This window comes from Peromyscus californicus, unplaced genomic scaffold (genome assembly GCF_007827085.1).
Source record: "Peromyscus californicus insignis strain IS unplaced genomic scaffold, ASM782708v3 Scaffold_13__1_contigs__length_99412109, whole genome shotgun sequence".
Lineage (NCBI taxonomy): Eukaryota > Metazoa > Chordata > Mammalia > Rodentia > Cricetidae > Peromyscus > Peromyscus californicus.
In genome coordinates this window covers 93,860,693-93,886,866 of record NW_026294424.1, presented here as the reverse complement: position 1 = coordinate 93,886,866, position 26,174 = coordinate 93,860,693, and the positions used below count along the sequence as shown (strand labels likewise).

Below are 26,174 nucleotides of genomic sequence, written 5' to 3'. Positions count from 1 at the left end.
AGCAAATGGCAAAGAAAAGCTTCCTGAGGTGGCAGTGGTCAGGACAGATTAGAGAAGACTGAGCACATAGGGTAGTTTAGAGGAAAGCTCCAGACCATTAATATCACCCACTATCCCTAAGAACTACTACAGTTCACATAGTCAAAGTAAAAAGATTACAAACCATCTTTTAATCAACCATTAATAAACCTGAGTTTGTTATAGCCTAGAGTGTACATGTTTGTAGATGTAACCAACCATCTTTATTAAATAAGAAACACAGAACCAATGCAAAGAAGAAAGCCAAGAGGTCAGAGCTAAGAGCTAAAACCTTACCCTTCCTCCTGCGGTGGTCCTACCTCTCCGAAAGAGAGCTACTTCCTGTGGTAAAGTCTTTATAAAGACTTTCAGTTCTGCCTTCTCATTGGTTGTAAACCCAACCCCATGACTGCCTTGTCACTGCCCGTCTGTACAGCCCTCCAGGTCTTCTATGGTTGGTATAAAATATCACCATACATGTTCTTTTCAAATCATCACAGAATAACTACAAAGCCGGATTATATGTGCAACCACAAGAAATCCTCAAGACTTTGATCAGTAAACCCACAGATGGTGTACACTCAGGACACAGAGCAAGAACACAGACCAAAGAGCAAGAACACAGACCAAACAAAGGAGCACAACTCTGTCGTCACTACCCTGGTTAGTGAACGGTAACAGTTCCCGGTTTTCCCTTCTCTGAGGACAAACTCCTTTGAAGATGGTATCTTCCAATAAGGTCATGTTTCAGCATCATTATCCTATGAATAATAGTAATAAAGACCTTGGTTTTTAAAAAATGCTAAAAGCTTTAAATTGATAGAAAACGAAAAAAGGAGAACTGGGTTATTTTCTTGACCCTTGCTCAGTAATCTCCCAGGAGTGCTGCTTCCACCTCCTACCCAAAGAATTTTAGGAGTACACGGCACATACACCCTGAAAGGACACAGAACTACAGACTCCAGGCAACAATGGGAAAACTGCCAACAAGAACCAGAGGAAGGTTTACACACGAGTCACAGAAAAATGAAGATGGTCAAGATGGGAAAACAACACAGCTCAGGAGCACACACATTTTATCTCCTTTCCCCACTAACTTCCAGGGTGACTCATAAACATCTCTAAAGCATCAAGACAACTACAGTCCATCCCCGACTAACCAACCAGTGATCATTTCATTTGCTTGCTGTATCAGAGTTATAAGGAAAACTTGTAGGAAAATGACGCAGCATTATCAAATGTAAAGATTTCCTGTAAATCAACTACTTGCCTTTTCCTAACAAGTGGAAATTTCCAATTAGCAATCACAATAACTGGTGATTTCCTAACTGTCAAGAGAGTCAAACTTAATTGTTCTTATTACTGATATTCTTCTGCTAGCTACTTATACCGAGGGCCATCCAGTAAGCAACTCCCTCCCATTGGACAGTGTGTGAGACCCAGCTGCCTGTCTTTCGTGTAAAGTGCCAATGTATTATGCAACAATCACTACTCAACAATGAGGACTGTAAATACAAGTGGGATGTTCTGTATGTCAAATGTGTTGCTGATTAGTCAATAATTAAAACACTGATTGGCCATTGGCTAGGCAGGAAGTGTAGGCGGGGCAAAGAGGAGAATAAAGCTGGGAAGTGGAAGGCTGAGTCAGAGAGACACTGCCAGCCGCCACGATGATGAACAGCATGTGAAGATGCCGGTAAGCCACGAGCCATGTGGCAAGGTATAGATTTATAAAAATGGATTAATTTAAGCTGAAAGAACAGTTAGCAAGAAGCCTGCCATGGCCATACAGTTTGAAACCAATACAAGTCTCTGTGTTTACTTGGTCGGGTCTGACGGCTGTGGGACTGGCAGGTGAGAGAGATTTGCCCTGACTGTGGGCCAGGCAGGAAAACTCCAGCTACAAATGGCGTCCAACGTGGTGGCAAGAGTTTCCACCTAAAAACTGAGAAAAAAAAGATTCTAAAACGGAGCTAAAAACAGCTTCCTAATTGTCTCTCTCAAATGAGCGGCAGCTGCCTGTTTGAGCTACTGGTGGGTTCCTAGAGTGCGTGCTCGACCTGCAGTTTGGCGGGAATGAGGCCTTTGCAAGTGGCACATTAAGCTGCATGGTGGATTTAGCCTTTGCAGGTACAAAACAAAAAAAAAGAGGTTTCTGGGCTACACGCTGCTTGGATAAAAGCATAGAGACCCACGATAGCTCCCAGAGCTGGTGGAAAATGCCATGTTGGGAAGCTAAGGTGGGTGGAGCCAGCAGCTACAGCTGCTGCAGTTTAAGGCAATAGATTCACAATAAGACAGATTCAGATGTAATAGTTTACAATATGTGTAAAATATACGTAGGCTTAAAAGAGACAAAAAAGATGATATATAGAGTTATAGAAATAAATACATAGTTTTAAAAAATAAAGTCTTTAAAGAGACAGTAAAGGTAGTATAAAAAATAAGCCACGTAAAAATGGATATTACACAGAGAATCTGCATTGTGTTGTCTTTGGGACTTTTAACTGCAGAAAAACATTTGATTGTAAAAGCTGTTGAGTTATGCCAAAATGTATATTTTAAAGGTACCTTGACTTCAAAATTTGGATATAAGGATATGTTACTTTGGAAAGGAGACTCTGCTTTTATTCCCACAGAAAGCCAGAGGCTATGGATTTGTTCCAGATTAAGATACATCAGGTTTGACCAGCCAAGACCCCCTGAAAGGTCTCCAATGACACCATGGCCCAGATGACACCATGGCCCAGATGATCCAACATCCAGAATGATTTGAAGGCAACTGGCTCAGATGATACACCCTCATGGACTATTCTATAATTCTAAAATTTTCTTTGTATCCCCATAAGATACAGCGCCCCCCTCCAGCAGGAAGTAGTAAGAGAAGCTACGCCCAAATTCCCAAATTATATGTAATTTTACTTTGTTAAGGTTGAAACCTTCCTTTCTGGAAAAAAAAAAAAAAAAGGGAAGTGCTGTGGGATGTTCTGTATGTCAAATGTGTTGCTGATTAGTCAATAATTAAAACACTGATTGGCCATTGGCTAGGCAGGAAGTGTAGGCGGGGCAAAGAGGAGAATAAAGCTGGGAAGTGGAAGGCTGAGTCAGAGAGACACTGCCAGCCGCCACGATGATGAACAGCATGTGAAGATGCCGGTAAGCCACGAGCCATGTGGCAAGGTATAGATTTATAAAAATGGATTAATTTAAGCTGAAAGAACAGTTAGCAAGAAGCCTGCCATGGCCATACAGTTTGAAACCAATACAAGTCTCTGTGTTTACTTGGTCGGGTCTGACGGCTGTGGGACTGGCAGGTGAGAGAGATTTGCCCTGACTGTGGGCCAGGCAGGAAAACTCCAGCTACACAACACAGCTCAGGAGCACACACATTTTATCTCCTTTCCCCACTAACTTCCAGGGTGACTCATAAACATCTCTAAAGCATCAAGACAACTACAGTCCATCCCCGACTAACCAACCAGTGATCATTTCATTTGCTTGCTGTATCAGAGTTATAAGGAAAACTTGTAGGAAAATGACGCAGCATTATCAAATGTAAAGATTTCCTGTAAATCAACTACTTGCCTTTTCCTAACAAGTGGAAATTTCCAATTAGCAATCACAATAACTGGTGATTTCCTAACTGTCAAGAGAGTCAAACTTAATTGTTCTTATTACTGATATTCTTCTGCTAGCTACTTATACCGAGGGCCATCCAGTAAGCAACTCCCTCCCATTGGACAGTGTGTGAGACCCAGCTGCCTGTCTTTCGTGTAAAGTGCCAATGTATTATGCAACAATCACTACTCAACAATGAGGACTGTAAATACAAGCTTTCAATCTCTAGCAGCCTTATGAAATTTGAAAGAAGGAAAAGCCCTCAGGGTACTGAGAGTGGGCAAGACGCTTCCCATGCTGTGAGTCATGGGCAGTTGGTGTAATACAGACCTGCTCTCTCTCCCTCTGAACATCTGCAGTGCTCACTGTCTCTGTCATTCCTCTGGCACACTGTTTCTTCTCACATGCATTCGTCTGATCTGAATCAATGCCCAAAGGGCAACAATGACACCTTCCATTCATTGGTCCCTCCTACAGCACCTCACAAGGAGATGTTTCTTAACATTAATTGACTATTGTTAACTGCCAATTGAGTCAGACACTTTTGAAGCATGGCTATATGATCTATACTTTGGCTATATACTTCTATACTTTGCACTGCCTATAATTCTGAATTTTCTGAAAAAGTTTACTGAAGCAAGTGGAACAACAGTGTTTATTTAAAATAAACAAGATTTTGTAACTGATTTTAAAAAAAAAAGGAATTCTGTTACCTAGACTAATCCTAACTGTGAACAAAGGTCTTCTCAGTAACAGTCTTCCAAGCCGCTGGGCAACAAGCACCCCTTTCAGTAACAAACAGTCTCCCCAGAACAAGCAGTCTCCTGGTAACAATCGGTCCTCCTGGGTAACAAGCAGTCCCCCTCAGTAAGAAGTGGTCCCTCTGAGTAACAAGCAGTCCCCACGTTAACAAGTAGCATCCCTGGGTCCTGGTACTTTTTGTTCAAGTTCCTCCCTGAACTCAAAATCAACAGTATCAGCAACCAAGCTTCAGCCATCTTCCCAAGCCTGGTCTCCATTCTTCCATCTGTCTAGATACTCCTTTGTGTTCATCCCTACATCTCCCAGAGAGGGGTTCCCATGGCACATGGCGGTTACTAATTCTGTCCTATGACATTTCTCAAACTGCAGTATGCATCACAATGTCCTCAAGGACAAAGTCCTGGGTTCCCCTGAGAGTCTCCTACTTCGGTGGGTCTGTGGTGTGGGCCTGATCATTTACATTCTAACAAGGTGTCAGTGAGACTCTACCATTGGTCCAGATCCCACACTTTGAAGACTATTTACTGGCTTTTTTTTTTTTTTTGAGACAGGGTTTCTCTATGTAACAGCCCTGGCTGTCCTGGATCTCACTCTGTAGGCTAGGCTGGCCTCAAACTCACAGAGATTCACCTGCCTCAGCCTCCAGAGTGCTGGGATTAAAGGCGTGCACCACTCCACCCAGTCACTCAACAGTTTTAAAGACAGATTCTTCCATTAGATAAGGTTCTTTGTGCACACAGGTGGTGTCCATAGGACACGAACCACACAATAGCAAATAGGTTTTTTTTTTCAGTGGGGGGAGGGGTTGGTTTTTTCGAGACAGGGTTTTTCTGTGTAGTTTCTGGTGCCTGTCCTGGATCTCGCTCTGTAGACCAGGCTAGCCTCAAACTCACAGAGATCTGCCTGGCTCTGCCACCTGAGTGCTGGGATTAAAGGCGTGAGCCACCACCGCCAGCAAGAGCAAATAATTTTGGACACCCAAAGTCCAACTAACTTCCAGCTCCAAGATGCAATTCAACCTCTGGACCAAGTGCCCACCTACAAGAGAAATACCCAACTACTTATCCAGTCCGCACGGCCTGAGGTGCAGTAGCAGGAATGTGCCTGCTGCGCTCTGTGCCAGGAATATTTTCTTCAGTCTCTCTCACCAGGCCAAGCCCTACTTTTCTGTGAGGCATGAGCTCTGGGAAACTTAATGCGTGGACGGCTTTCTTCTCCCTTCCACCCACGTCCACCCTTCCTCCTTTGTGATCTCAGAGTCACCGAATGGCCCGCTTCACAACCCTTGTCACAGTAACAGTTGCTTCTATCAGTGTTTTATTAATAGTTACTTTCTGCACAGGAACATAAGCTCCCCACAAATAGGAAGTGCTTTTATTTTGAGAATCACTTTGCTTCCAGTGACTGGTGCTGTGGCAGGCATATGCACTGTGTTCAAATTAACACAAGCAAATTGAACTTTTCCAGCCCTGAGAAGCGTATTAGGCATTTCTTTCTATACTCTACCAAAACCAAGACTATTGAAACACAAATGTAATTTACTATTGGTTACCGTTTTCTAGCTACTCAACATGCAAAATAAAACATGGTTTAAAACATGACTTACCTCTTCTGAATAATTCTTGGAGACTTTCAGCACTCTGGTTTAATACAGCCCATATTTCCTCCTCCTGCAGTGGTCCACCCCGAACCTCCAGGGCCTCTGCTAGTGACACATGCATATTACCTAGTAAGTAAAAGAGAAAGTTTGTTCATAAGCAACGTAACTGCACTTTTATCAGTGGAAGCACTGTTCAGGGGCAAGCTATGCACTCCCAGCTACCCAATTTTTCAGTGCGGCCTTCAATCTACATACAACCTACAGACTTAAACTTGGGAAAAGTGAAGGAACTGGAAGAAAGCCCCTCAGAACAACTTCTTGGTCTGCCTAACAGTGTTAACGGCACAGGCTCTTGGGCAGAGTGAGGGGACTACTTTATGAGAGCAGACAGAAAGCACAGGAGACCAGGAAGTCACCGAACGACAGATGATGAAGTAAGTAATTAAGGCTTTTTGGTGTTCAGCTCCAAGCGTCATCCTTCCCATCTCAAATACAAAGAGGAACAGAGAGAAGACCCCACGGGCATCAGAAGAGGAAATGGGAATACAAAGCAACACATTCCTTGTGATCATTAACTCATTTCTATACTCTTTAACATGTATGTTATCATGAAAATTTTACGCTGAAGGGAATTAACTATTTCTAGACTCATCTATGCTGTTAATTCCCCACTTGCTCCTAGGAAAGGCATTTCCCCTCAGTACCTGTTTCCCATCTGTGGCTTGGGAACAGTAATAATGGTGAAGCCCCTTTGGGTAGCTATGCTGAGAAAGGGAGTTAAGCCTGTGACTATGTTTTATCATTTAACACCGTTCAATAACTGAATTAACAAAAGACCAGAAAGTTTCTCTGAGGCAATATTTTTATAACAACTTTTCTAGTGTTTCAGTAGGTGATATACTGATCAAATTTAAGATTTTTCTATTGGGCTCCACAATTCTACTTTAATTTGGGAAGGAGAAAATGTAGCTTCTTAAAAGCCTCCCATATGCATTTTCCTGAGCTGATGTATCTCAGAGAAATGGATCCTTTACAATGACTTCTAAGACATGTGGTTCCACAAAATCTGCTTAACCAAGATGCTAATGTAAGTGAGCACTGGCTGTAGACAGAGCCCAGTGGGGTGTAGGTGAGCACTGGCTGTAGACAGAGCCCAGCAGGGTGTAAGTTAGCACTGGCTGTAGACAGAGCCCAGTGGGGTGGAGGTGAGCACTGGCTGTAGACAGAGCCCAGCGGGGTGTAAGTGAGCACTGGCTGTAGACAGAGCCCAGCGGGGTGTAAGTGAGCACTGGCTGTAGACAGAGCCCAGTGGGGTGGAGATGAGCACTGGCTGTAGACAGAGCCCACTGGGGTCAGAAACAGACTAGAGGAACTACACGTGTTAAACTCTGTAGTTAAGAAGATAACCACAATTTTTAAAAACTAGCCCACAAAAACATCTGATTTAGACAGGTGACCGCATTTACCCACCCACCAAGAACACACGTATGTGATATGAAGGAGTAAATGGAAAAAATGGGCAGCCTCTAGTTAGGGGAGGGAAGATAAATACAGAAGGAGGAGGGTAAAATAATGGTAAGGATTCTGGAAAAGTTTTAAGTAGTCACACTAGTAGCGATCTACCTTAAAGTATCTACAATACATGAAAGTTGGTATATAAATATACACATATAGTTTAAATGAAAAGTTTCCATTCGAGCTGACAATGATCCCTATAAGAGCCATAGACTACCTAGCAAAAACCAGCACGAGGCATGAGAAGCCTTTGTTTCAGTCGTTGGTCGAGGTTGTCCAAGAGACTCCCAAAACAGAGGCTATTGCTATTGCTGTTGGTTTTCTACCAGAGGTGGAAGGCAAGTTCCTATTGTTGAAGACACTGTGCACTTTGGATATAGGCCCAGAGACCCTGAGGTGGACCTGACATGAATGCCTCCTCCCTGAGAACTAACTTTCACAGTACCAGAAGGTGCCATGCAAGCTTCCAAAGGAGGGAGGCAACCAATAGTCAGACCCAGCTGTGATGCCTAAGATCCACACAACAACCAGCACAGCATGATAATGCTAAGGGTGCAGTAGTGTCCTGCATACCTTATAGGTAACCAATAGCTCTCTAATTGAACTTAAGTTCCATTTAACAAGAGGGAAACCATGCCTGGTACTGGAAACCTAGCCAACTTCTACTAGGAAACTTGTCTTTGCAACAAATAGAGAACATTACATAAAAACCACAATTGATGAAAATGATAAGTTGTAGAGCCCAGTCCTACCTGATATATCTACAATACAGCTCCTGCCTCAAGGTAAGGCTCAGGGATCATTGTGAAAGAGGTGGTGAAGGATTGTAAGAGACAGAGAGGAACAGAGAGTCTGCTGTGAAACTGTGTCTCCTATAAATGTCAAGAAATACACCCAGAAAAACTCACAACATGGCTGCTGAGACACGAGCTGAGCAAAGCTGACATCAACTGACATGCTAACATGGAAGAGAAAAGCTCAAGAGGTCTCAAGCCTAGACAAAGGCAAGGTCAGGAGAAAAAGTCTTCTCCAGGGAAAAGCATACCAACTGGTTATCCATCACCAACTGTCAGCCCAGGACACACACACATGCAAGGACCATCACACAGACTGAGCAGCTTCTACTTACACACTTAGGAATACACAGAGAGAGAGAGAGAGAGAGAGAGAGAGAGAGAGAGAGAGAGAGAGAGAGAGAGAGAGAGAGAAGCAATTCCAGCTACAAGTGAGGCCAGCCTTGTCTTTTAACCTGTTTATCAATATGTATACTGAAAAAACAAAAACAAAGTATTACTTGAGAGAATCAGAGTTCTTGATTTAGTTTGTGTAAGAAATGAGGTTATTTATTCACACCTCTGCCCACACCAAATGTTTCTAGGTTTTCATATGCTTCATTATAACAACAGCATATCATTATAACAGGAGATGCATTGCTAAGAGATAGGTGGGTTATTATCTTCCTCATGAAATGTTTTAATAAAGTGAGGTTTCAACAGAGGCATCAAGGTACTATTAGCAATCAGATACCAGCAGAACTGCGCGAACGAATACCCCGTGGCAAGTTTCCAAAGAGTCTGAGAACCGGTTAGATGGCTCCGAAGTCTGCACACCCTCAATAAAGAAACTGCACAAGTGGGGCTTCTTTGAAGAGAGTTGTGCTGGGTCTCATGTCTCCCCTAAAACTGAAGGGGTGTGGGAAGGGGCCTTCCTCTCACCTCAAGGGAGTGAAAGAGGCTGCATTGGGACCACGTGAAGTGCTTGTTCTCTGGAGTTAGGCCAGTATCTGATACACACTTTAGACATTTGAGGGCATTGGTTATCACCCTGAGGTCCCCCAAGAGTGAGCGGACACATGGTATCAAAGTGGGCCATGGTCTCATGGGTGGGGGAGGGCAGAGGGCAAGTTTCTCACAGTGGAAACCTTTCCTGGAGGACGAGAATGCCCCAAAATGCAGGCAGTAATGGTAGCTGCACAACCTGCATAGACACTGAAGCCACAGCAGGAATACACTGAACAGGTGACTTATAGCGTCTGTAAGTTTCATGTTGAAAAGCTGTTTAAAACACAGGTTCCCACACCAGGAGAGCTTGGGTCCACATAACCAACTAAGCAGGGCTCATGGAGGCTCACAGAGACTGAGGAGGAGACTCTAGGAGAGGGAAGGTGGGAGGAGTGAAGGGAGGGGGAACTGGGGCCGAGATGTATGTATGAGAAGAATAAATAAAAAAATTAAAACAAAAACAAGACAAGAAACAAATTCCTCCCCAGCACTAGGAGGTGGAATGGCTAGATGTGAGTGAGGGGTGGGGGGCTTACCCAAAGTATAACGTAAGTGCACAGAGACCACCCAACATTTCACAGGAGCAAGAAGAGGAAGAAAAGGAGACGAGAAGGGGGGAAACGCGGGCTGAGGCCCTAGTGTTAGGCTGGCTAGGTGGAGGAACACCTTCGTCCGGGTGGTCACAGGCAGTGTGGTTCAGTAGACTCTTAAAGACCCATGGGAAACAGCAAGGGTCATCCTTAACCACATACTCAGTTCGAGTCAGGGGAAAGACTGCCCACCTCTCCACTCCCTTTGTTCTCGGTTCGAAGTGTGATGTGGACAGATAGCGCACCTTGCCAGCGGGGAGAACAGACTCTGCAGACTTTCTCCCACCACAGGCACCTAACTAGGGAGAGAAGTTCGAGCTGCAGAGGCCGGACTGAAATGTGGACCTATGATATACTGAGAAGGCTTTTAATTATGGACTCCACGGTGTCTTTTAACTTAAGTGACTGTAATTATTTCTGCTATCAAAGAGTAATGAGAGGTCTGGGCATGGCAGCACACGCCTTTAATCCTGGCGTTTGGAAGGCAGAGGCAGGCGGACCTCTAAGTTCAAGGCCAGCCTTTACAGTGGTATGGTTTTTTTGTATTCTGATACAAATTTAAGGTTATTTTTGTTTTAACATACTGTATATCTGTTTCTACATGTTTCTATATGTTTAAGGTATTGTACCTATGCAGCTCATTTTAAAATGTAAAGTTCTAGTCCATAAAGCCTATTATTACACACTATTTAGGAAAATTAGGAAATGCAGGTTAGTAGTTAGTCATCTGTAACAATCAAACTTGTAGTTAGGTTAGGTATGTTTTCAAGGTCAAACAGATTATATTTTAGATAGTCTTCAAATACTTCATAGACTACAGAATATGGCATTTAAGATGTTTTAATAACATAAGGCTTTTCATGACAGTAAGACACGTCTGCTCCTGGCAGCACCAATCTACTTCAGAGAAGATGATGGGCATCGAAGACATTCATATGGAGTTTGTTTTCAATGTGGCAAAAGTTAGTCACTGGGCAAGAAACTGCCCTTGCCTCGACTGCTGACAGTGTGCTGTCCAAATTGGACAAGCAGAACACAAAAGAAAATGACTGCTGAACTTTGCCAAGACAAGGTGGGACAACTGCAAACATCAATACAGAAACACAAAATACATGAATGATCGAGGCAACAGTACTTCTCCAAAAGTCCTAATTCTTTAAAATCTGAATACAGAGACAAAGCAATAGTGGAAATTCCAAAGAATCCAAAACCATTAAAACTATCAACGACCTCCAAGAGGATCTATGAAGATCTGTGAGGTCATTCATAAACAAATAAATAAATAAGTTAACTCAAAACAATAAGGTAATTTTTTTTCTGGGAAGACTTTGACAAAAAAAATGAACAAAGAGATTTGACAACAACAAAACATCTATAAAAATCTGGAAACAAAAAGTTCAATGGACCAAATCAACAGTGGAAAGCACTCACCAACAGGCTAGACCAGGAAGACAGAGGAATCCCAGGAAGTGAAGACAGAGTTGAAGAACAACAGTAAGATAACCACCACCCAAACAAGCTCGACCATCCCAGCACTCAAGCCCTCTGGATGGAGCAGCTGGTGGTGTAGCTCAGTTTGTAGAGTGCTTGTCTGATATATGTAAAGTCCTGAATTTGATCTGCTTATCACATAAAAACCAGACCCAGTGGCATATGCCTGTAATCCTGCATTTGGGACACAAAGGTAGAAACATCAGAAATTCAAGTTCACCCTCAGTCATGTAACAAATTGAGGCAAAAGTTGAGATACAAGAGACCTTGTCTCAAAAACAAACAAAACACAAAAATTATTACAAAACTAAACTTACCAGTTTGTGTTATAAGAAAGGGAACTAAGATACAGACTAAAGGCATAGGAAACCTGTTCACAGAAACTGTAGCATAAAAGTCACCAAATCTAAAAAAAGAAATGGACCTCTAAGTACATTAAGCATTTAGCATAGCCAGAAACCCATGCCATATTAGGAGCACTTGCTGAAAGACTTTCTGAAAAGGATCCAGGCCAAATATTCATACACATAAAATAAAAATAAATTTAGTTAAAAAACCAGCAACAAAAGTTTTCAAGAAAAACAAACAAACAAAAACACAATTCAAGATCATCATGTTGAGGAAATAAGCCAGACTCAAAAAGACAAATATCTCATGTTTTATTTATAGAAACTCTGTTTAAAAAAATGAAAGGGACAACTTGGGAAGAGAAGGTGATGATGATGATGAGGGAGAGGTAATGGGTGAATATAATCATGAAACATTTAAACAGATATGAAAATGTCATCAAAAAACTCACTATTTTGTACAATTAAGGTAGGCTAATAACATTTTTTAAAAGAATATGTTTGATAAAAAAGAATGAGAAAGAGAAAGAAAATAGAAACATCCTCATATATCTTTCATATGATTCTTATTCCACCACTTCAGACAATCTCCAGACTCTGTGCTTCAGTAGTGAGTTTCCTGGATTACAGAAGCAGTAGTGTTCACACTGTCCACTCTGAAACAAGCCCTCCAAAGTTCTCAGCATCCCATACTCCCAACCATTAACAATCTGAAGGAGATCTATGTTCACATTATGCAGGAAAAACGGTTCCCTCCTATCAGTTTAGTCAGGTCTTCTACCAAAAATAAATAAATAAATAGATATTTTAAAAGAGACTCAAGTAAGTGATAAACTGTTCTTAGAGTGATCATGAACACATATTTTGTTAAGGAGGCATGCTGCCTTAAAGGAAATCTTACTGTTTTTGAAGGCATAAAGCAATGACTTGAGGCTAGAAATGAACCCAAATAAAATTTATGTGGTAAAGGCAGATGATACTGAAAGGTTGCTTTCAAGAAGGGAGACACAATTTTGAATTAAGCATTCAATTTCCTACAGTGAACACAAGCGTTTTTGACCCCAGAACTGTTGATGTGACTACTTCCCCACAAAGGACTTCTTCCTGCTCCACCCCCAGCCAATCATGCACCCCAGCCTACACTCTGCTTGCTGAGTGCACAGAATTCAATAAGCCAGAGAGAAACCAGATGTACACATCTAGTTAGAGGTATCACATAACAAAACAGGTTGATATATGCTTTGTGGAGAAACAGGGAAGTTTCACAAGAAACACTCAATTCTTAAAAATAGACAAAAAAGGAAATCTTTACCCAGGACAAATCAGTTATAAACACTGGGGTACTTAAAACCAACCATAGCTGAGGCCACAGAACAGTAATTATTATTTGATGTTTATTTCTTCGATCATCTCCACTGCAGTGATTTTACTAGGAATATCTAAGATATCTGAAGATTCTAGATTGTGAAAATAAGACTTAACCAGAGGAATAGGACTAATGAGCATGAAAAAATGTGACCCAGTATAAATGAACATTATAAGATATGTAACATGAGCAAGAGCCTACATGAATGAAGCACCCTGAGAACACCTCTCTGTACTCCAATCAGCAAAGGACTTTAGTTATCTAGACGTATGAAATGTTGGGTTATGTGTTAACTTTCAGTCTGGGGAACCATGCAAAAGCAAAAGAGACAATTCTACTACAGGGTTCAAAGAGTGTTGATGTCCTTTCAAAGATCTCTATTTCCAAATGTTTCACTTAAAACTGAGCTTAAGAAGGTGAGGCCTGATGCCTGAGGCTATCCTCTAACATCTACGTCTACACATGCCATGGCATATGTGTGCTTGCATACATAAACAACAATGTATATCTGCTATGGAATAATCATATGTGCACTTTTGTGCACTGTGAAGATCTGTTACTTGGATGGGTTTAACAAAGGGCTAAATGGCCAATAGCTAGGCAGGAAGAGGTTAGGCGGGGCTTGAAGACAAAAAGACAGGGCAGGGAAGAAGGAGGGCAGAGTACCCAGCGAGATGTAGAGGAAGCAGGAAAGGAATGTGAAGTAATGAAGAAAGGTACCACCTTGTGGTAGAATGTAGATAAGGAAATATGGGTTAAGTTGAAAGAGCTAGTTAGTAACAGGCCTAAGCTATCAGCTGAACATTTATAATTAATAAGACTCTGTGTGGTTATTTGGGAGCAAGTGGGTAGAACAGAAAACCCTGCCTACAGTACACAGACACACACACACACACACACACACACACACACACACACACACACACTTTGAAGAAACTGGGCTTTGGCTAATCTTAATTTTGTCAGTTGGTTTACCTAGGATCACATACAGAATTACTGACATGGTTTTTTGAAAATATATATTGGTGTTAATATTACAAATTCACAAGAAAACCATCACCAGACTTTAGGTCTCTATATTCATATTTCAGTATTAGAAGAAAGGAAAGAAAGAGAGAGGTGGGAGGAGGAGGAGGAAGAGAAAAAGAAGACTATGATGATGACATAAAGGCCTGTGAAGAATTTTTTTTTCTAGTATCTGAAAAACAAGGAAAGGAAGTAATTCCTCTGTCCTGTTACAAGAACTCAATAAATTACTGGTTTTGTTTTGTTTTGTTTTTCCTCTCTAATGCCAAACTATAAGCAAGCCCCCAATTAAATACTTTCTCTAACAATAGGTGACTTGGTCATGTTGTCTCTTCACAGCAACTGAACAGTGACTGAGACACCATCTAAGTCCAACTTGGTAAATCACGAGGGGTTTTTTGGGAGGTGGGGGGGTTGTAATTTACAGGAGTATGGGTGAGAGGTTACTTACAGGAGTAGAAATGACTCAAATGACTCCACAGCCCACCCCAACATGGGTGACAGCTCACAGAGCTGGGAACCTGGAGCACACTGCACAAGCTGCAGACAGCTCAACAGGTTGGAGAGCGGCCTATGAGATTATGGGGGCCAGGGACTGGGGTATTGTTGTGATAGGCCTGACCATGTGGGGTTTTTGTTGTTGTTGTTGTTGTTGTTTGTTTGTTTGTTTTTAGGAATTGTGGACTTTGGTACTTTGGGTTAGGAAAGTAGTGAACTGCTTTAAGCACTGCTTAATGGGCTACACCAGTGTAAACATGGAAGACAGGAGTGATTTGAACTCTGAAGGGCCTGGCTCAAGAGGTTTCAGTGAAGAATTTTAGTATGTTGCCTAGAGATCATTCTTATGATATTTTGGTGAAGAATGTGGCTGCTTTTTGCCCTTGACTGAAAGTTTGTCTGAGGCTAATGTGAAGAAATTTGGAATAATTCCCTTGACAGAGGAAATCTCAAAAGAGCCTAGTACAGACTCTACTGTGTGGTTACTAGGGTTAACTCTAACGAAGACATATAATGAAAAGGAACAAGCTGAGCAAGTTAAAATATTTGAGGAAAAAAGCACCAGAAAGTGGAATGGAGCTAAGTCCTGTATTCAAGGAGATAAACAGATTAAGAAATGGAATAAAGAAAGTGGTGACCTCAGGGCAAGATTCCACCCAGCTAAATTTCCAATTTGTGAAAAGGCAACAAAGAAAAGCTTGGAATTGGGTGTGGTGATATACGCCTCAGAAGGCAGAGGCTGGCAGATCTCTGAGTTTGAGACCAGCCTGGTCTACAGAGCAAATTTCAGAACAGCCAAGCTCAGGCGGTGAAGGAAACCATCGAAAGCAGAAAGCTAGTGAAGATGTAATTGAAAGAGGAGGCCATGTTTCAGGCCCAGTAAGAGCAAAGCTTGGCAGCTTTGGCCACGTGGTTCTGGCTTTAATTAAGGACAGAAGAAAGACATTCTGGAATTTCTCTCTGTGGCTAAGGAAAGCCACTAAGGCCAGGCATGTGTCAGGGGTGTCCCTGAATGGAGGTGTAGAGAGGCTATTTCATGAAGCTGTGAAGGTGAACCCTAGATTGCTTTGGAGACCAAAAGATGTTGGAGATGCCAGAGCCGTGGGACACCTGCCAAGGAAAAATGCTAACAGGGAGTGGAACCAGCCCAAGAGAAAGAAGTATATTGTAGTCAACAAAGCTGAAAGGAGTTGGAGATCTGAAGACTGTTTTGACATAAGACATAGAGATGCAGAGTTTGGAGTTTGCCCAGCTGGTTTTCCATCTTGCTTTGGTCCAGTGTTTCCTCACTATGCTCCCTTCCCTACATTTTAGAATGGTAATACATAGCCTTTGCCATTATATGTTGGAAGTATGTGGTCTGCTTTTTTATTTTATAGGGGATTATAGTCAAGAGATTGCATGAATCTCAGAAGAAACTTTGAACCTTAGACTTTTAAGTAAGTTTGAGACTGTTATAAACTATGGGGACTTTTGAAGTTAAACTTAATGCATTTTTGCATTATGATGTGGCTACAAGTCCTTGGGGGCCAGGGAGTGGAATGTGGTGGCTTGAAATAAAATGGCCCTCACAGAGAGTGGCACTCTTAGGAAATGTGGCCTTCTTGGAGTAGGTGTGGTCTTATTGGAGATAGTGTGTCACTGTGGAGGCAGGCTTTGAAGTCACATATATGCTCAAGCTATGCCCACACCTGCACAAGATGTAGAACTCTCAGCTCCTTCTCCAGCACCATGTCTGCCTGCACACTGCCATGTTTCCCACCATGATGATAATAGACTGAACCTCTGAACTGTAAGCCAGCCCCAATTAAACGTTTTACTTTATTAGAGTTGCTATGGTCATGGTGTCTTTTCACAGCAATAGAAACCCTAAGACAAACTCTTATCACCGTACTACATTTTTCTAGCATGTATGATTACCACCTTTGGCTTAAACTACAACTTTTCTTAGAGTGATGCTAATGATAAGGGACATTATTTCTCAACCTAAATTCTAGAAAAGCTTGCCAACAATAAGCAAACTGCCCTCTTAATTCCCTCCTGGGTCTTCTGATGGGGTAATGGAGGAACTCCCAGCTTGTGGTTGTTGTTGCTAATCTCCCCTTTGAACAAATAGAAACATGTCCCAAGTTGGAGTGTTGCTGCATAGGCAGGCTATCAACTCATAGCTCACACTTAACTACAGAACTGTATTTTCATGGATCACATTGTTAGTGACTTTGTACTTATCTTCTATTTACAGAACATTTTACCTTTTTTCACTCAAGATAATAATATAAAAATCCATGATCTCCTTTTTATTGAAATAATTTCAACTCATTTCAAAAATACTACATAAATGGTATTTGTACATGAAATACAGCTTCTGAAAGCCCCATTCTTAAAACAAAGGATGTGACAGGATGACTCATTAATACAGTACATATATTCATGTACAGGACTACAGTGAAAACTCAAAAACCTTTTCAAAGGTTCATGACTCAGAACTATGTCAGGATCTCATGTCTAAATACCCAACACTGCTGATATAATGAACATATACACCATACTTTAACTACAGTTAAATTTCAAGTTCCTTCACAAAGTCTGCTTTATTTATATACATTTTCTACTTCCTTATTTAATGAATGAAATAGTACACTCAGATGTGTTTTTTCTCTAAGTCCATGCTCAAGTCTCCCTACCTCCTAGTGGTCCTAAGGGGTTAAATTTTAGGCTATCCCTTTTTTTTTTGGTTTTTTGAGACAGGGTTTCTCTGTGTAGCTTTGCGCCTTTCCTGGAACTCACTTGGTAGCCCAGGCTGGCTTCGAACTCACAGAGATCTGCCTGGCTCTGCCTCCCGAGTGCTGGGATTAAAGGCATGCGCCACCACCGCCCGATAGGCTATCCCATTTTATCACTGGGAATTATGTAAGAATAGAGGAAAAAGATGATAGATTATAACAAATTTGGCATATGGCATATAAAAGCCAATTCCTTAAGAAGTAGTAGAGGAAAACCTTGAAAATGACTTTAATTATTCACTTCAATTCCCTCCACCATATTTCTCTCCATTTAATAATTCACTTCAATTCCCTCCACCATATTTCTCTCCAATTATGTTATGTGTTCTAATTTGGTTTTCTGTTGCTGAAAAAGATAAAGATAAAGCGCATGACCAAAAGCAACTTGGGGAGGAGAGGGTTTAGTTGGCTTACACATTATCTCCTCACAGTCCATCACTGAGGGAAGCCAGGGCAGGAAAACAAGGCAGAAACCTGGAGGCTGGAACTGAAGCAGAGTCCATGGAGGATGCTGCTTATTGGGTCGCTTTTCACGGCTTGTAGAGTCTGCTTTCTTAGAGCTCCCAGGACCACCTGACCAGGGTGACAACACCCCACACCAATCACTAATCAAGAAAATGCCCCACAGACGTGACCGTAGGACAATCTTACTAAAGCAATTCTTCCGTTGAGATGCTCTTTCCCAGGTATGTGTAGGTTTGTGTCAAGTTGACAAAAACCAACCAGCACAGACTGAGTCCCACTCTGTAACTCTGGCTGGTCTGCAGCCTCACTACCCACACCTGGCCTCACCTCTAAAAGTTCTCCTGAAAGCTGGATTCCGGGCACTGGCTACCATGCCAGGCTCACAGGAAATCTGTCAGTGAACACTAATCTTCACTTCCAATAACATATACCACTCCTGGTGTCCCTCACGCGTAACACATACCATAGACCTCTCCAGCGTTGTATGCATCAAGAATAGCACTCTATACATTTTCTTCACTTGACTTTCTCCACTTTGCTTCTATTGTTCCTTAGGCCCAGTTAGAAACTTTTGAAATTTCTAGATATAATTATTTCACTTTTTAATTATGAGTTTCTATACGATCATGTAAGCAGGTTCATAAATCTGCCTAACCCTAAGCTGGAAGTCTGGGGACTTTTCTGATATATTCACAGAACAAATAGTTGTGTCCTCGGTGATAGGAAAAGTCCATAGTATATAGACTTGGCATGTTACAGTGCAGATGATCAATGCAAAACTCGCAACTGGAAAAGTTTTATAACACTAAATTCCATGTAGCTAAACTTAGTGATACTCTTATGATAATCAATCTAAGAAATGTCATTTATCAAACCCCAAATTGAGTTCTTAGGGCTGGAGATTTAACTCAGTGGCAAAACATCTGCCTCATATGCAAAAGGCCCTAGGGTCATTCTCCAGCACCATATAAAACAAAACTGAATCTTTGATCCCAACTACTATTGCTCTGAATAGAATTAAAGTCATTTATTTGGCATCAATCCGCTGCTATTTTTCCCTTACATTCCATAAGCATTCTCTTAGAAATTTCTGTTTGTTCTATTTCAAATTATGTCTTAAATGTACCTGACCAGTTCCCTGCCTCGACTGCTACACTAAGAAGAAGTAAGCTACTCTCAACTGTCTCGCACAGTGCTCCCTGACATGTATCCCTGACATGTATCTGTACTGCTCAAATAGGCACAGAGCACATAAGACTCAAAGCTTTTGAAAGGCGACTACGGCAACTGAGAAAATGAACTTTGGAATTTTATTCACTTTTGATAACTGTACACATCAATGACCATGCATGCACTCTGAGTAACATACCATACAGTGAAGGTCTAGAAATTATGGTAACAGGACATTACAGTTCCTCTCATCTACCTAGAGTCTATTTCACTACAGTGATACTTTTTCAGTGTTGGTCCACCATATTCGTTCTCTGCTTTATGACATCTCATCACACTTAAAATAAAAATTGACAATCCTATTTCAGTTTACAGTTCCCTACACGGTTCTTCACCAGGCTTCTCTCCACTTCCACTACTCACTCTCTCCATTTTGGTCCTCCTGACAGGCTCAACTCTAGCCATAGGGACTGGCTGGGGCTGGCCACTTCATTCAGTCATGTAATCAACCGCGACTTCACCAAGAGACTTTTCAGTCTAAAGCAGCAGCACTATCCCGTCCCGACCCCATCTCTTTCACATCATTATCCATTACATAGTGCTCTGCAGCATTTTCACTGCCTGACAATATGTTACAGAACCCTCACTGAATATTTTTCGCACCAAGATGTAAAGCACACTGAGTATAGTTTGTTTCATTAACTGGTGACCCCATGTGCCTAGGACAGTTCTTAATACAGACTCTAAGTATATATTAAATGATAAAAAATACAAATATCAGTAATTGCTTACTCTCATATTCACATAACACATATTTAGTAATTCCTAACTTTCTCAAGTGCCTGAGTTAGACAACGTGTGGAGCTCAGGTTGAGTGAAATCAGCCTGAGAGTTCTTTAAGACCATGAATTGAAAACAACATAGTAGCCTTGAAATTGCCACACTGATGTATAAGCCCAGGCTGGCCTCTTGCCTCAGTCTTTTGAGTTTTTATAATCATGGCATGTGGCACCATGCCTGGCTGCTTTTAATGGTAAAGCACCTGCCAGTTAGAAAGACTAGTGTTTTCCATGGTACTCTTGACAGACTGCAGAACAGAGCTGAGCTGGGTGTTCTCGGCTCAGTACACTTTCTTATGATAAAGGACAGAGATGGTGTCCAACAGAGAAGTTGAGAATGAAGAAAATGATCTGCAGGGACTATCAGAGAGATCTTCCTATCTTTCTGGGAGTCTACAGGATCTCTACCAGGCTTTTCAAGGCAATGTTCTATTGTCTATAAGAAGTTGTTTCCTGCTTTCTGTAAGTAGAAATTCTTAACGTTGACAGAAAGGGATGAAAGTAGGAATCCGAAGGGTTAAATGAATGATTAAAAATTATCTATGCTTGCCGGGCGGTGGTGGCGCACGCCTTTAATCCCAGCACTCGGGAGGCAGAGCCAGGCGGATCTCTGTGAGTTTGAGGCCAGCCTGGGCTACTAAGTGAGTTCCAGGAAAAGGCGCAAAGCTACACAGAGAAACCTTGTCTCGAAAAACCAAAAAAAAAAAAAGAAAAATTATCTATGCTTGTAGAAACATCCATACAAAACACACTGAACCTAGGTAACTGACAATACTTGTCTATATTCATAGTTCAATTTACAAGTGAACTGTGGCTTAATATAGTATAGCACCTGTCTTCCTCTATCTGCACTATTAGAGTAAGTCACGCTTAAGTATTTGGTTAAATGAGATCAAATCAAATCAACAGCGTAATTCTTCGACAATTTCACTTATACCCCAAAAACACAGTGTGTGCTTATTCAACCAGTAATGCCTCAACCATAAGAGTCACTCTTAAATTCTCCAACTAACAGGTCAGTTACATGAGATCTTGACAAATTAGCTAAAATGTACTAAAATATACACCGGTACTAGACACACAGTTCAGTGGCCAATTCAAATCTGTCAGGGAACATCAAGACTCTGGGGTAATCCCTAACTTCAAAGAGTCGTAGTGTTTTAGATAAAGTGTGAGGCTGTACTCCTACCAATTCTATTTGTTTGTTTGTTTGTTTTGGTTTTTTGAGACAAGGTTTCTCTGTGTAGCTTTGGAGCCTTTCCTGGAACTTGCTCTGTAGACCAGACTGGCCTCGAACTCACAGAGATCTGGTGCCTCTGCCTCCCAAGTGCTGGGATTAAAGACTGGCGCCACCACCACCTGGCTTGTTTTTTAATTCAAACTTCAAACATACCTAGCTTGAGCGTGATTCTGGCCTTGTTCCCAGGACTGATGGGAGTAAGCGAACATTTTATATGTGCTATTAATGAAGAGCGTTTCATCTTTCTTAAACCTGTCTAGTGTTTGCAGCCTCGTGTTACAGTTGTTTGTCATTGTACCAATTCTTACTAAAACGGGTAGTGTTTCCTCAGTACTGAGGTTTTTGGATAAGCAAATTCTGCATTTCTTCCAGAACTATTCTGTTCCAATCCATGTACAATGTAGCAGTTTTCCTACCAGGAATGGATTCTGATCACTTACATTTCACTGTAAATGCCCATTTTACACATACCTGACAATCACAACTGGTTTTTAGCTTAATTTACACTGACTACTTGTTTAATTGACTACAACAAAAGTATCCTGTCCCAGAACAGAAAACTCCTAAAAGCCAAAACAAGAAATAGTAACTTAGAAACGATGAAGGTCCTTGTTACAAAAGGTGATCATTTTTAAAGTAGCACAGACAAAGCCCTGTGCATGGAAAATTACAGCACTGTGGCTTTAATAAAAGAAGTGTCATTAATGAATTAACTAAAAGCAATTCTGAGTGGGGTTCTTGGCTTGGTCTGTAAGTGGGACTTTGATTTCCTGTTTGGTTTATTGGTAGATTTCGTCTTCAGTGGACTGGGACTGATCTCAGATGGTAGAGTGCTCGCCTGACATGCACAAAGCCTGGTGTTCAATCCCCAGCACCATGTGAACAGGTGTGGTTGCTCAAGCACATGCCAGTAACATCAATATAGTGCAACCAAGTGGATCAGTAGTTCAAGATCATTCTCAGCTACATCCCATGTCCTCCTCTTGCTGGTCATGTTTATCATCACAGAGAGTCCAGAGGGAGGGGCTGGACAGATAGCTCAGCAGGTAAAAATCACTTACTGCTCTTCCATAGGACCCAACTTCAGGTCCCAGCACCCTCTCTAACTCCAGCTTCTATACCACTGGTCTCATCTGGCACCTGTACTCACGTGCATATACCCACATAGACATACACGAACAGTTCACACACACACACACACACACACACACTAAAAATAATAAAAACAAGCCTGGCACACATGTTTAATCCCAACCAACATTCAGGAGGCAGAGGCAGGCAGATCCAGGAGGTGGAGGTAGGTGGATCTCTTAGTTCGAGGCCAGCCTGGTCTACAGAGTGAGTTCCAGGACAGCCAAGGCTACAGAGAGACCCTGTATTGAAAAACCAATAAACAAATAAATAAAATAAAAATAATAAGAATAAATCTAAAAAAGGAAAAAGGAGGTAGATGCCAGCATTCTTGGAACCACTGATGTAAGAATACAAGCAACCCACATCCAATACCTCTACCTAATGGTAGGGAGACAGAATCTAGCAAAGGGAAACCTTCCTACCAGGAAGACACATGCAAGGGAAGTGTTTATTCTGTACACAGTGATGCAGAAAGAGTTAAAGCAGCCAAGCCAGCTTGGGATGTTGGCTTCTGGCTGACATCTGGGAACCCGCACTGCAGGAGGTTTCCCACCACTTCCAGAAGGCAGTACCAGGACTCTTCTGAGCGGTTCACTGTGTCTAAATGGTCTGTGCAAACAAGGCGGTTTACGCCGAACACCTGCATTCCTTCTGGGAATGGAATTTAAACATGTATTAGACCAAGTGCGCCCACACAGTCGACTTCCAGTAAAAGTCTTGGGTTCTGGTTCTCAGTAAAGATTCCTGGAAGACAACATTTCGACACGCAGCGTCTCAACTCACTGCTGAGAATTAAACACATCCGGTGTGACCTCAGTGGGAGAGAAATCTTGGAAGTTTGTGACTATTTTCCCTAGACTTTGCCCAATTGTCTTTTCTCTCTGCAATTGCATTGGATTCTTTGTCATTTAAACATTTGTACTGAATCCTCTTAGCAAGCCAGGGACCAGAGGTTAACCTTGGGGACCTTTAAGGCTAGCTAGAACGATGTCTATAGGCAATGACTGATACGTGGCAGCTGTATTTATTTCAACTACCAGATAATAAAACTTAATAAATTCAGGATAAATATTTCAGAGCAACAGTGTGGATAGGGGAGTAAGCAATATTAGATTTATCATTTTTTATTCTTAAAATGTCATACCTTTTTCTCCCCTTCTCTTCTTGTTGACTAAGCATGAATGTATATGTGTGTATGTGAGTATATCAATATAATCATCTCCAGTGCTTCGTTTTGTAGATTCATTTGGAATCATTGTTACACTTCTGCCTGAACAACTTGCTCATGGTTAATTCTTTTAAGGTATTGTATCTCTAGAAACATTTCTTGTAGCTTGGTTTATAGTAGCTTTGTTTATAGAAGCTACCTCCTGTGGTTAGAACTTCTTCAGTACTTTAAAGGTCTGCTCCACTGTCTGCATCCTTACCACAGTTCCTCTATAAACCAGCCAATCTCTTTTCTTTGGCTGTCCTGGAACTCACTTTGTAGACCAGGCTAGCCTTGAACTCACAGAGATTCGCCTGCCTCTGCCTCCCAAGTGCTAGGATTAAAGGCCGTGTGCCACCACTGTATACTTTTTAATCACAGACTTAGAACATTTTATTTAAGGATATACCTCAGTGATATTTTCTCCTTCATATGTTTGAGGTTCATGGAGTGTGATGGCTATTCTTGGTTGTCAATTTAACTACATCTGGGATTAACTAAAACCCAAGTGGCTGGCTATACCTGCGAGGGTTTTTTTTGTTTTGTTTTGTTTTCTTACTTAAATCATTTGAAGTGGAAAGACACACTTTTAATCTAGACCTTTTGAGGTGGAAAGGTCCACCCTTCATCTGGGCCATACCTTCTGTTGGTACACTACATAAAGGACATGGAAGAAAAAAAGCTTTTGCTCTTGCCTGCTTGCTCTCACCTTGCTAGCAAGTCCATTCCATCACTGGCTTGAGAGCCTACTTCTTCAGGATTCCAGTGTATATAAAGACCTCCTGAGATAGCCAGCCTCGTGGACTGAACAACTACTGGATTCTTGGACTTTTGTTGGTAGACAGACAGTTGGACTAGCTGGACCACAACTTGTAAGCCATTCTAATAAATCCCTTCTCTCTCTACCTCATATATATATAGATATCTATCTATCTATATATATATCTATATATATATATCTCCATTCTATATTCTTTCTTTCACACACACACACACACACACACACACACACACACACACACACACACATCCATTCTATAAATTCTGTTCCTCTAGAGAACCTGAATTACATGGAGATTCTGAATCTATAGGTTATCAGTTTTTAATAATACTTAGAAAATTTTAGCCAATATTTTTTCAAATTTTTATTTTATGCCTCTCTGTCTTCTTTGAGGATTCAAATATCACATGAATTACTAGGCCACAGCTCACTGATATTCTGTTCATTTTCAATCTTAGTGAGTTTATTATTGTGTTAATTTTTTGTTGCTATGACAACACCACCAAAGAAAAATCAACTTAAAGGAGGAAATGATTAACTCTGGCTCATGGTTTCGGCCTATGGCCATATGGTTCCACTGACTGAACTACGGTGAGGAGGTGAGGAACAGCATTGCCATAGGGAGTCTATGCTGGGCACAGCTACTTACCTCACAGTGGGCAGGAAGGGAGGAGGGAGAGGGGAAAGAGAAGAACAAGGACAGGATGAAGGGAAGAGGGAAAGAGGAACTAGAGACGGGAAAGAATTTGGGGAGAGGGAGAGAAAGGAGACAATCTATGCTCCCAGAGGCCCACTTTCCCCCAAGTAGGCCACACCTTCCAATAGCTCACTCAGATAGGAACTTTTCAGTGAATTAACCCATCACTGTAGTACCCTCAAAACCTACTCACCTTATCAGTGGCGAACCAAGCTTTCGGCTGGGGACATTTTATACCAAAACCTTAATGTCCCTAACGGTTGGATCTCTAAACTTTCAAACACAGTATACAATATAAAAATCATTTTACTGTATCTACCAATTTTAACTTCTTTGTGACTCATGAGTCTGTCTTGATTACTGATTTATCTTCTCATTATTTTTCTGCTTATTTGCATCCCTAGGCATTTTTATTAGATGTTACTATATATGCTCAAGTTTATGTTGCTGACATTTTCTGTTGTACGAAGTCAGTGAAATTATTTGAGGAACTAGAAGATTGTTTCTCTCAGGTCTTGTTTTAAAGATGTCTTAGGCTTATCCAGGCCAATGCTCAATCTGGGCCAACAGTCGCTTCCTGTACAACTTGCTTCTGTGCGCTCTACCCAACACTTGGGTGTCTTCTGTACACCCTACCTAACACTTGGGTGTCTTCTGTGCACCTTACACTTTTCCCAGGCTATTTCTTGGGAACAGGTGCTGTCCTTGGCCCAATGCAAGTGCAAATGTTTCTTCTAGTTCTTTTGCTGGGTTCCTTTTTGACCCTAGGCAGTTTCCTTCAGCTTACTTGACTGCAAACTCAAAGGCCCCTCTCCATGGGGCTCCACCACCTTCCGGGAGTCTCCACAACTCTTGTTAGTGTTAGATGCCTTGACACCCAGCTGCATCTGCACCCAGACAGTCATCTCTCCACCAACTGTCCCCTGTCCAGAGCACATCCTGGAAACTCTCTCAACATCGACTAGCTAGGAAATCATAAACAGCCCAAGTCGTGCCCAGCTCTTGGGGACTACTGCCTTTCATTACCTGATGTTCAGTGTATTGCAAATTCTTAGTTTGTCTGTATTCTAGCTGTCACAGGAAGCTGAGTAAATTTCACTACTGTTATTTCATCTTGGTTAGAAGCGGAACTCTCACTAGATTGTTGTATGGATTTCTCCAAACTAAGCCACAATAAATGGCAGCTCAGTTCCATCTCCCCTGATGGATTGGGGTCAGATCTTACACAGTTAAGAGGTTGGCCCTT

At 41.7% G+C, this 26,174-nt stretch overlaps 1 protein-coding gene across 6 annotated transcripts in view; it reads right to left on the bottom strand.

Annotated features, from left to right (window-relative positions):
* Ptpn13 (protein tyrosine phosphatase non-receptor type 13) overlaps positions 1 to 26,174 on the bottom strand; it is a 187,684-nt gene that overhangs the window by 143,888 nt on the left and 17,622 nt on the right. For all 6 annotated transcript variants that reach the window (XM_052735547.1, XM_052735548.1, XM_052735549.1 and 3 more), the window contains exon 2: positions 6,005 to 6,124. In XM_052735547.1, coding sequence (XP_052591507.1) covers positions 6,005 to 6,119 — 115 coding nt within the window. In that variant the 5' untranslated portion in view covers positions 6,120 to 6,124. The remainder of the gene's footprint in view (positions 1 to 6,004; positions 6,125 to 26,174) is intronic.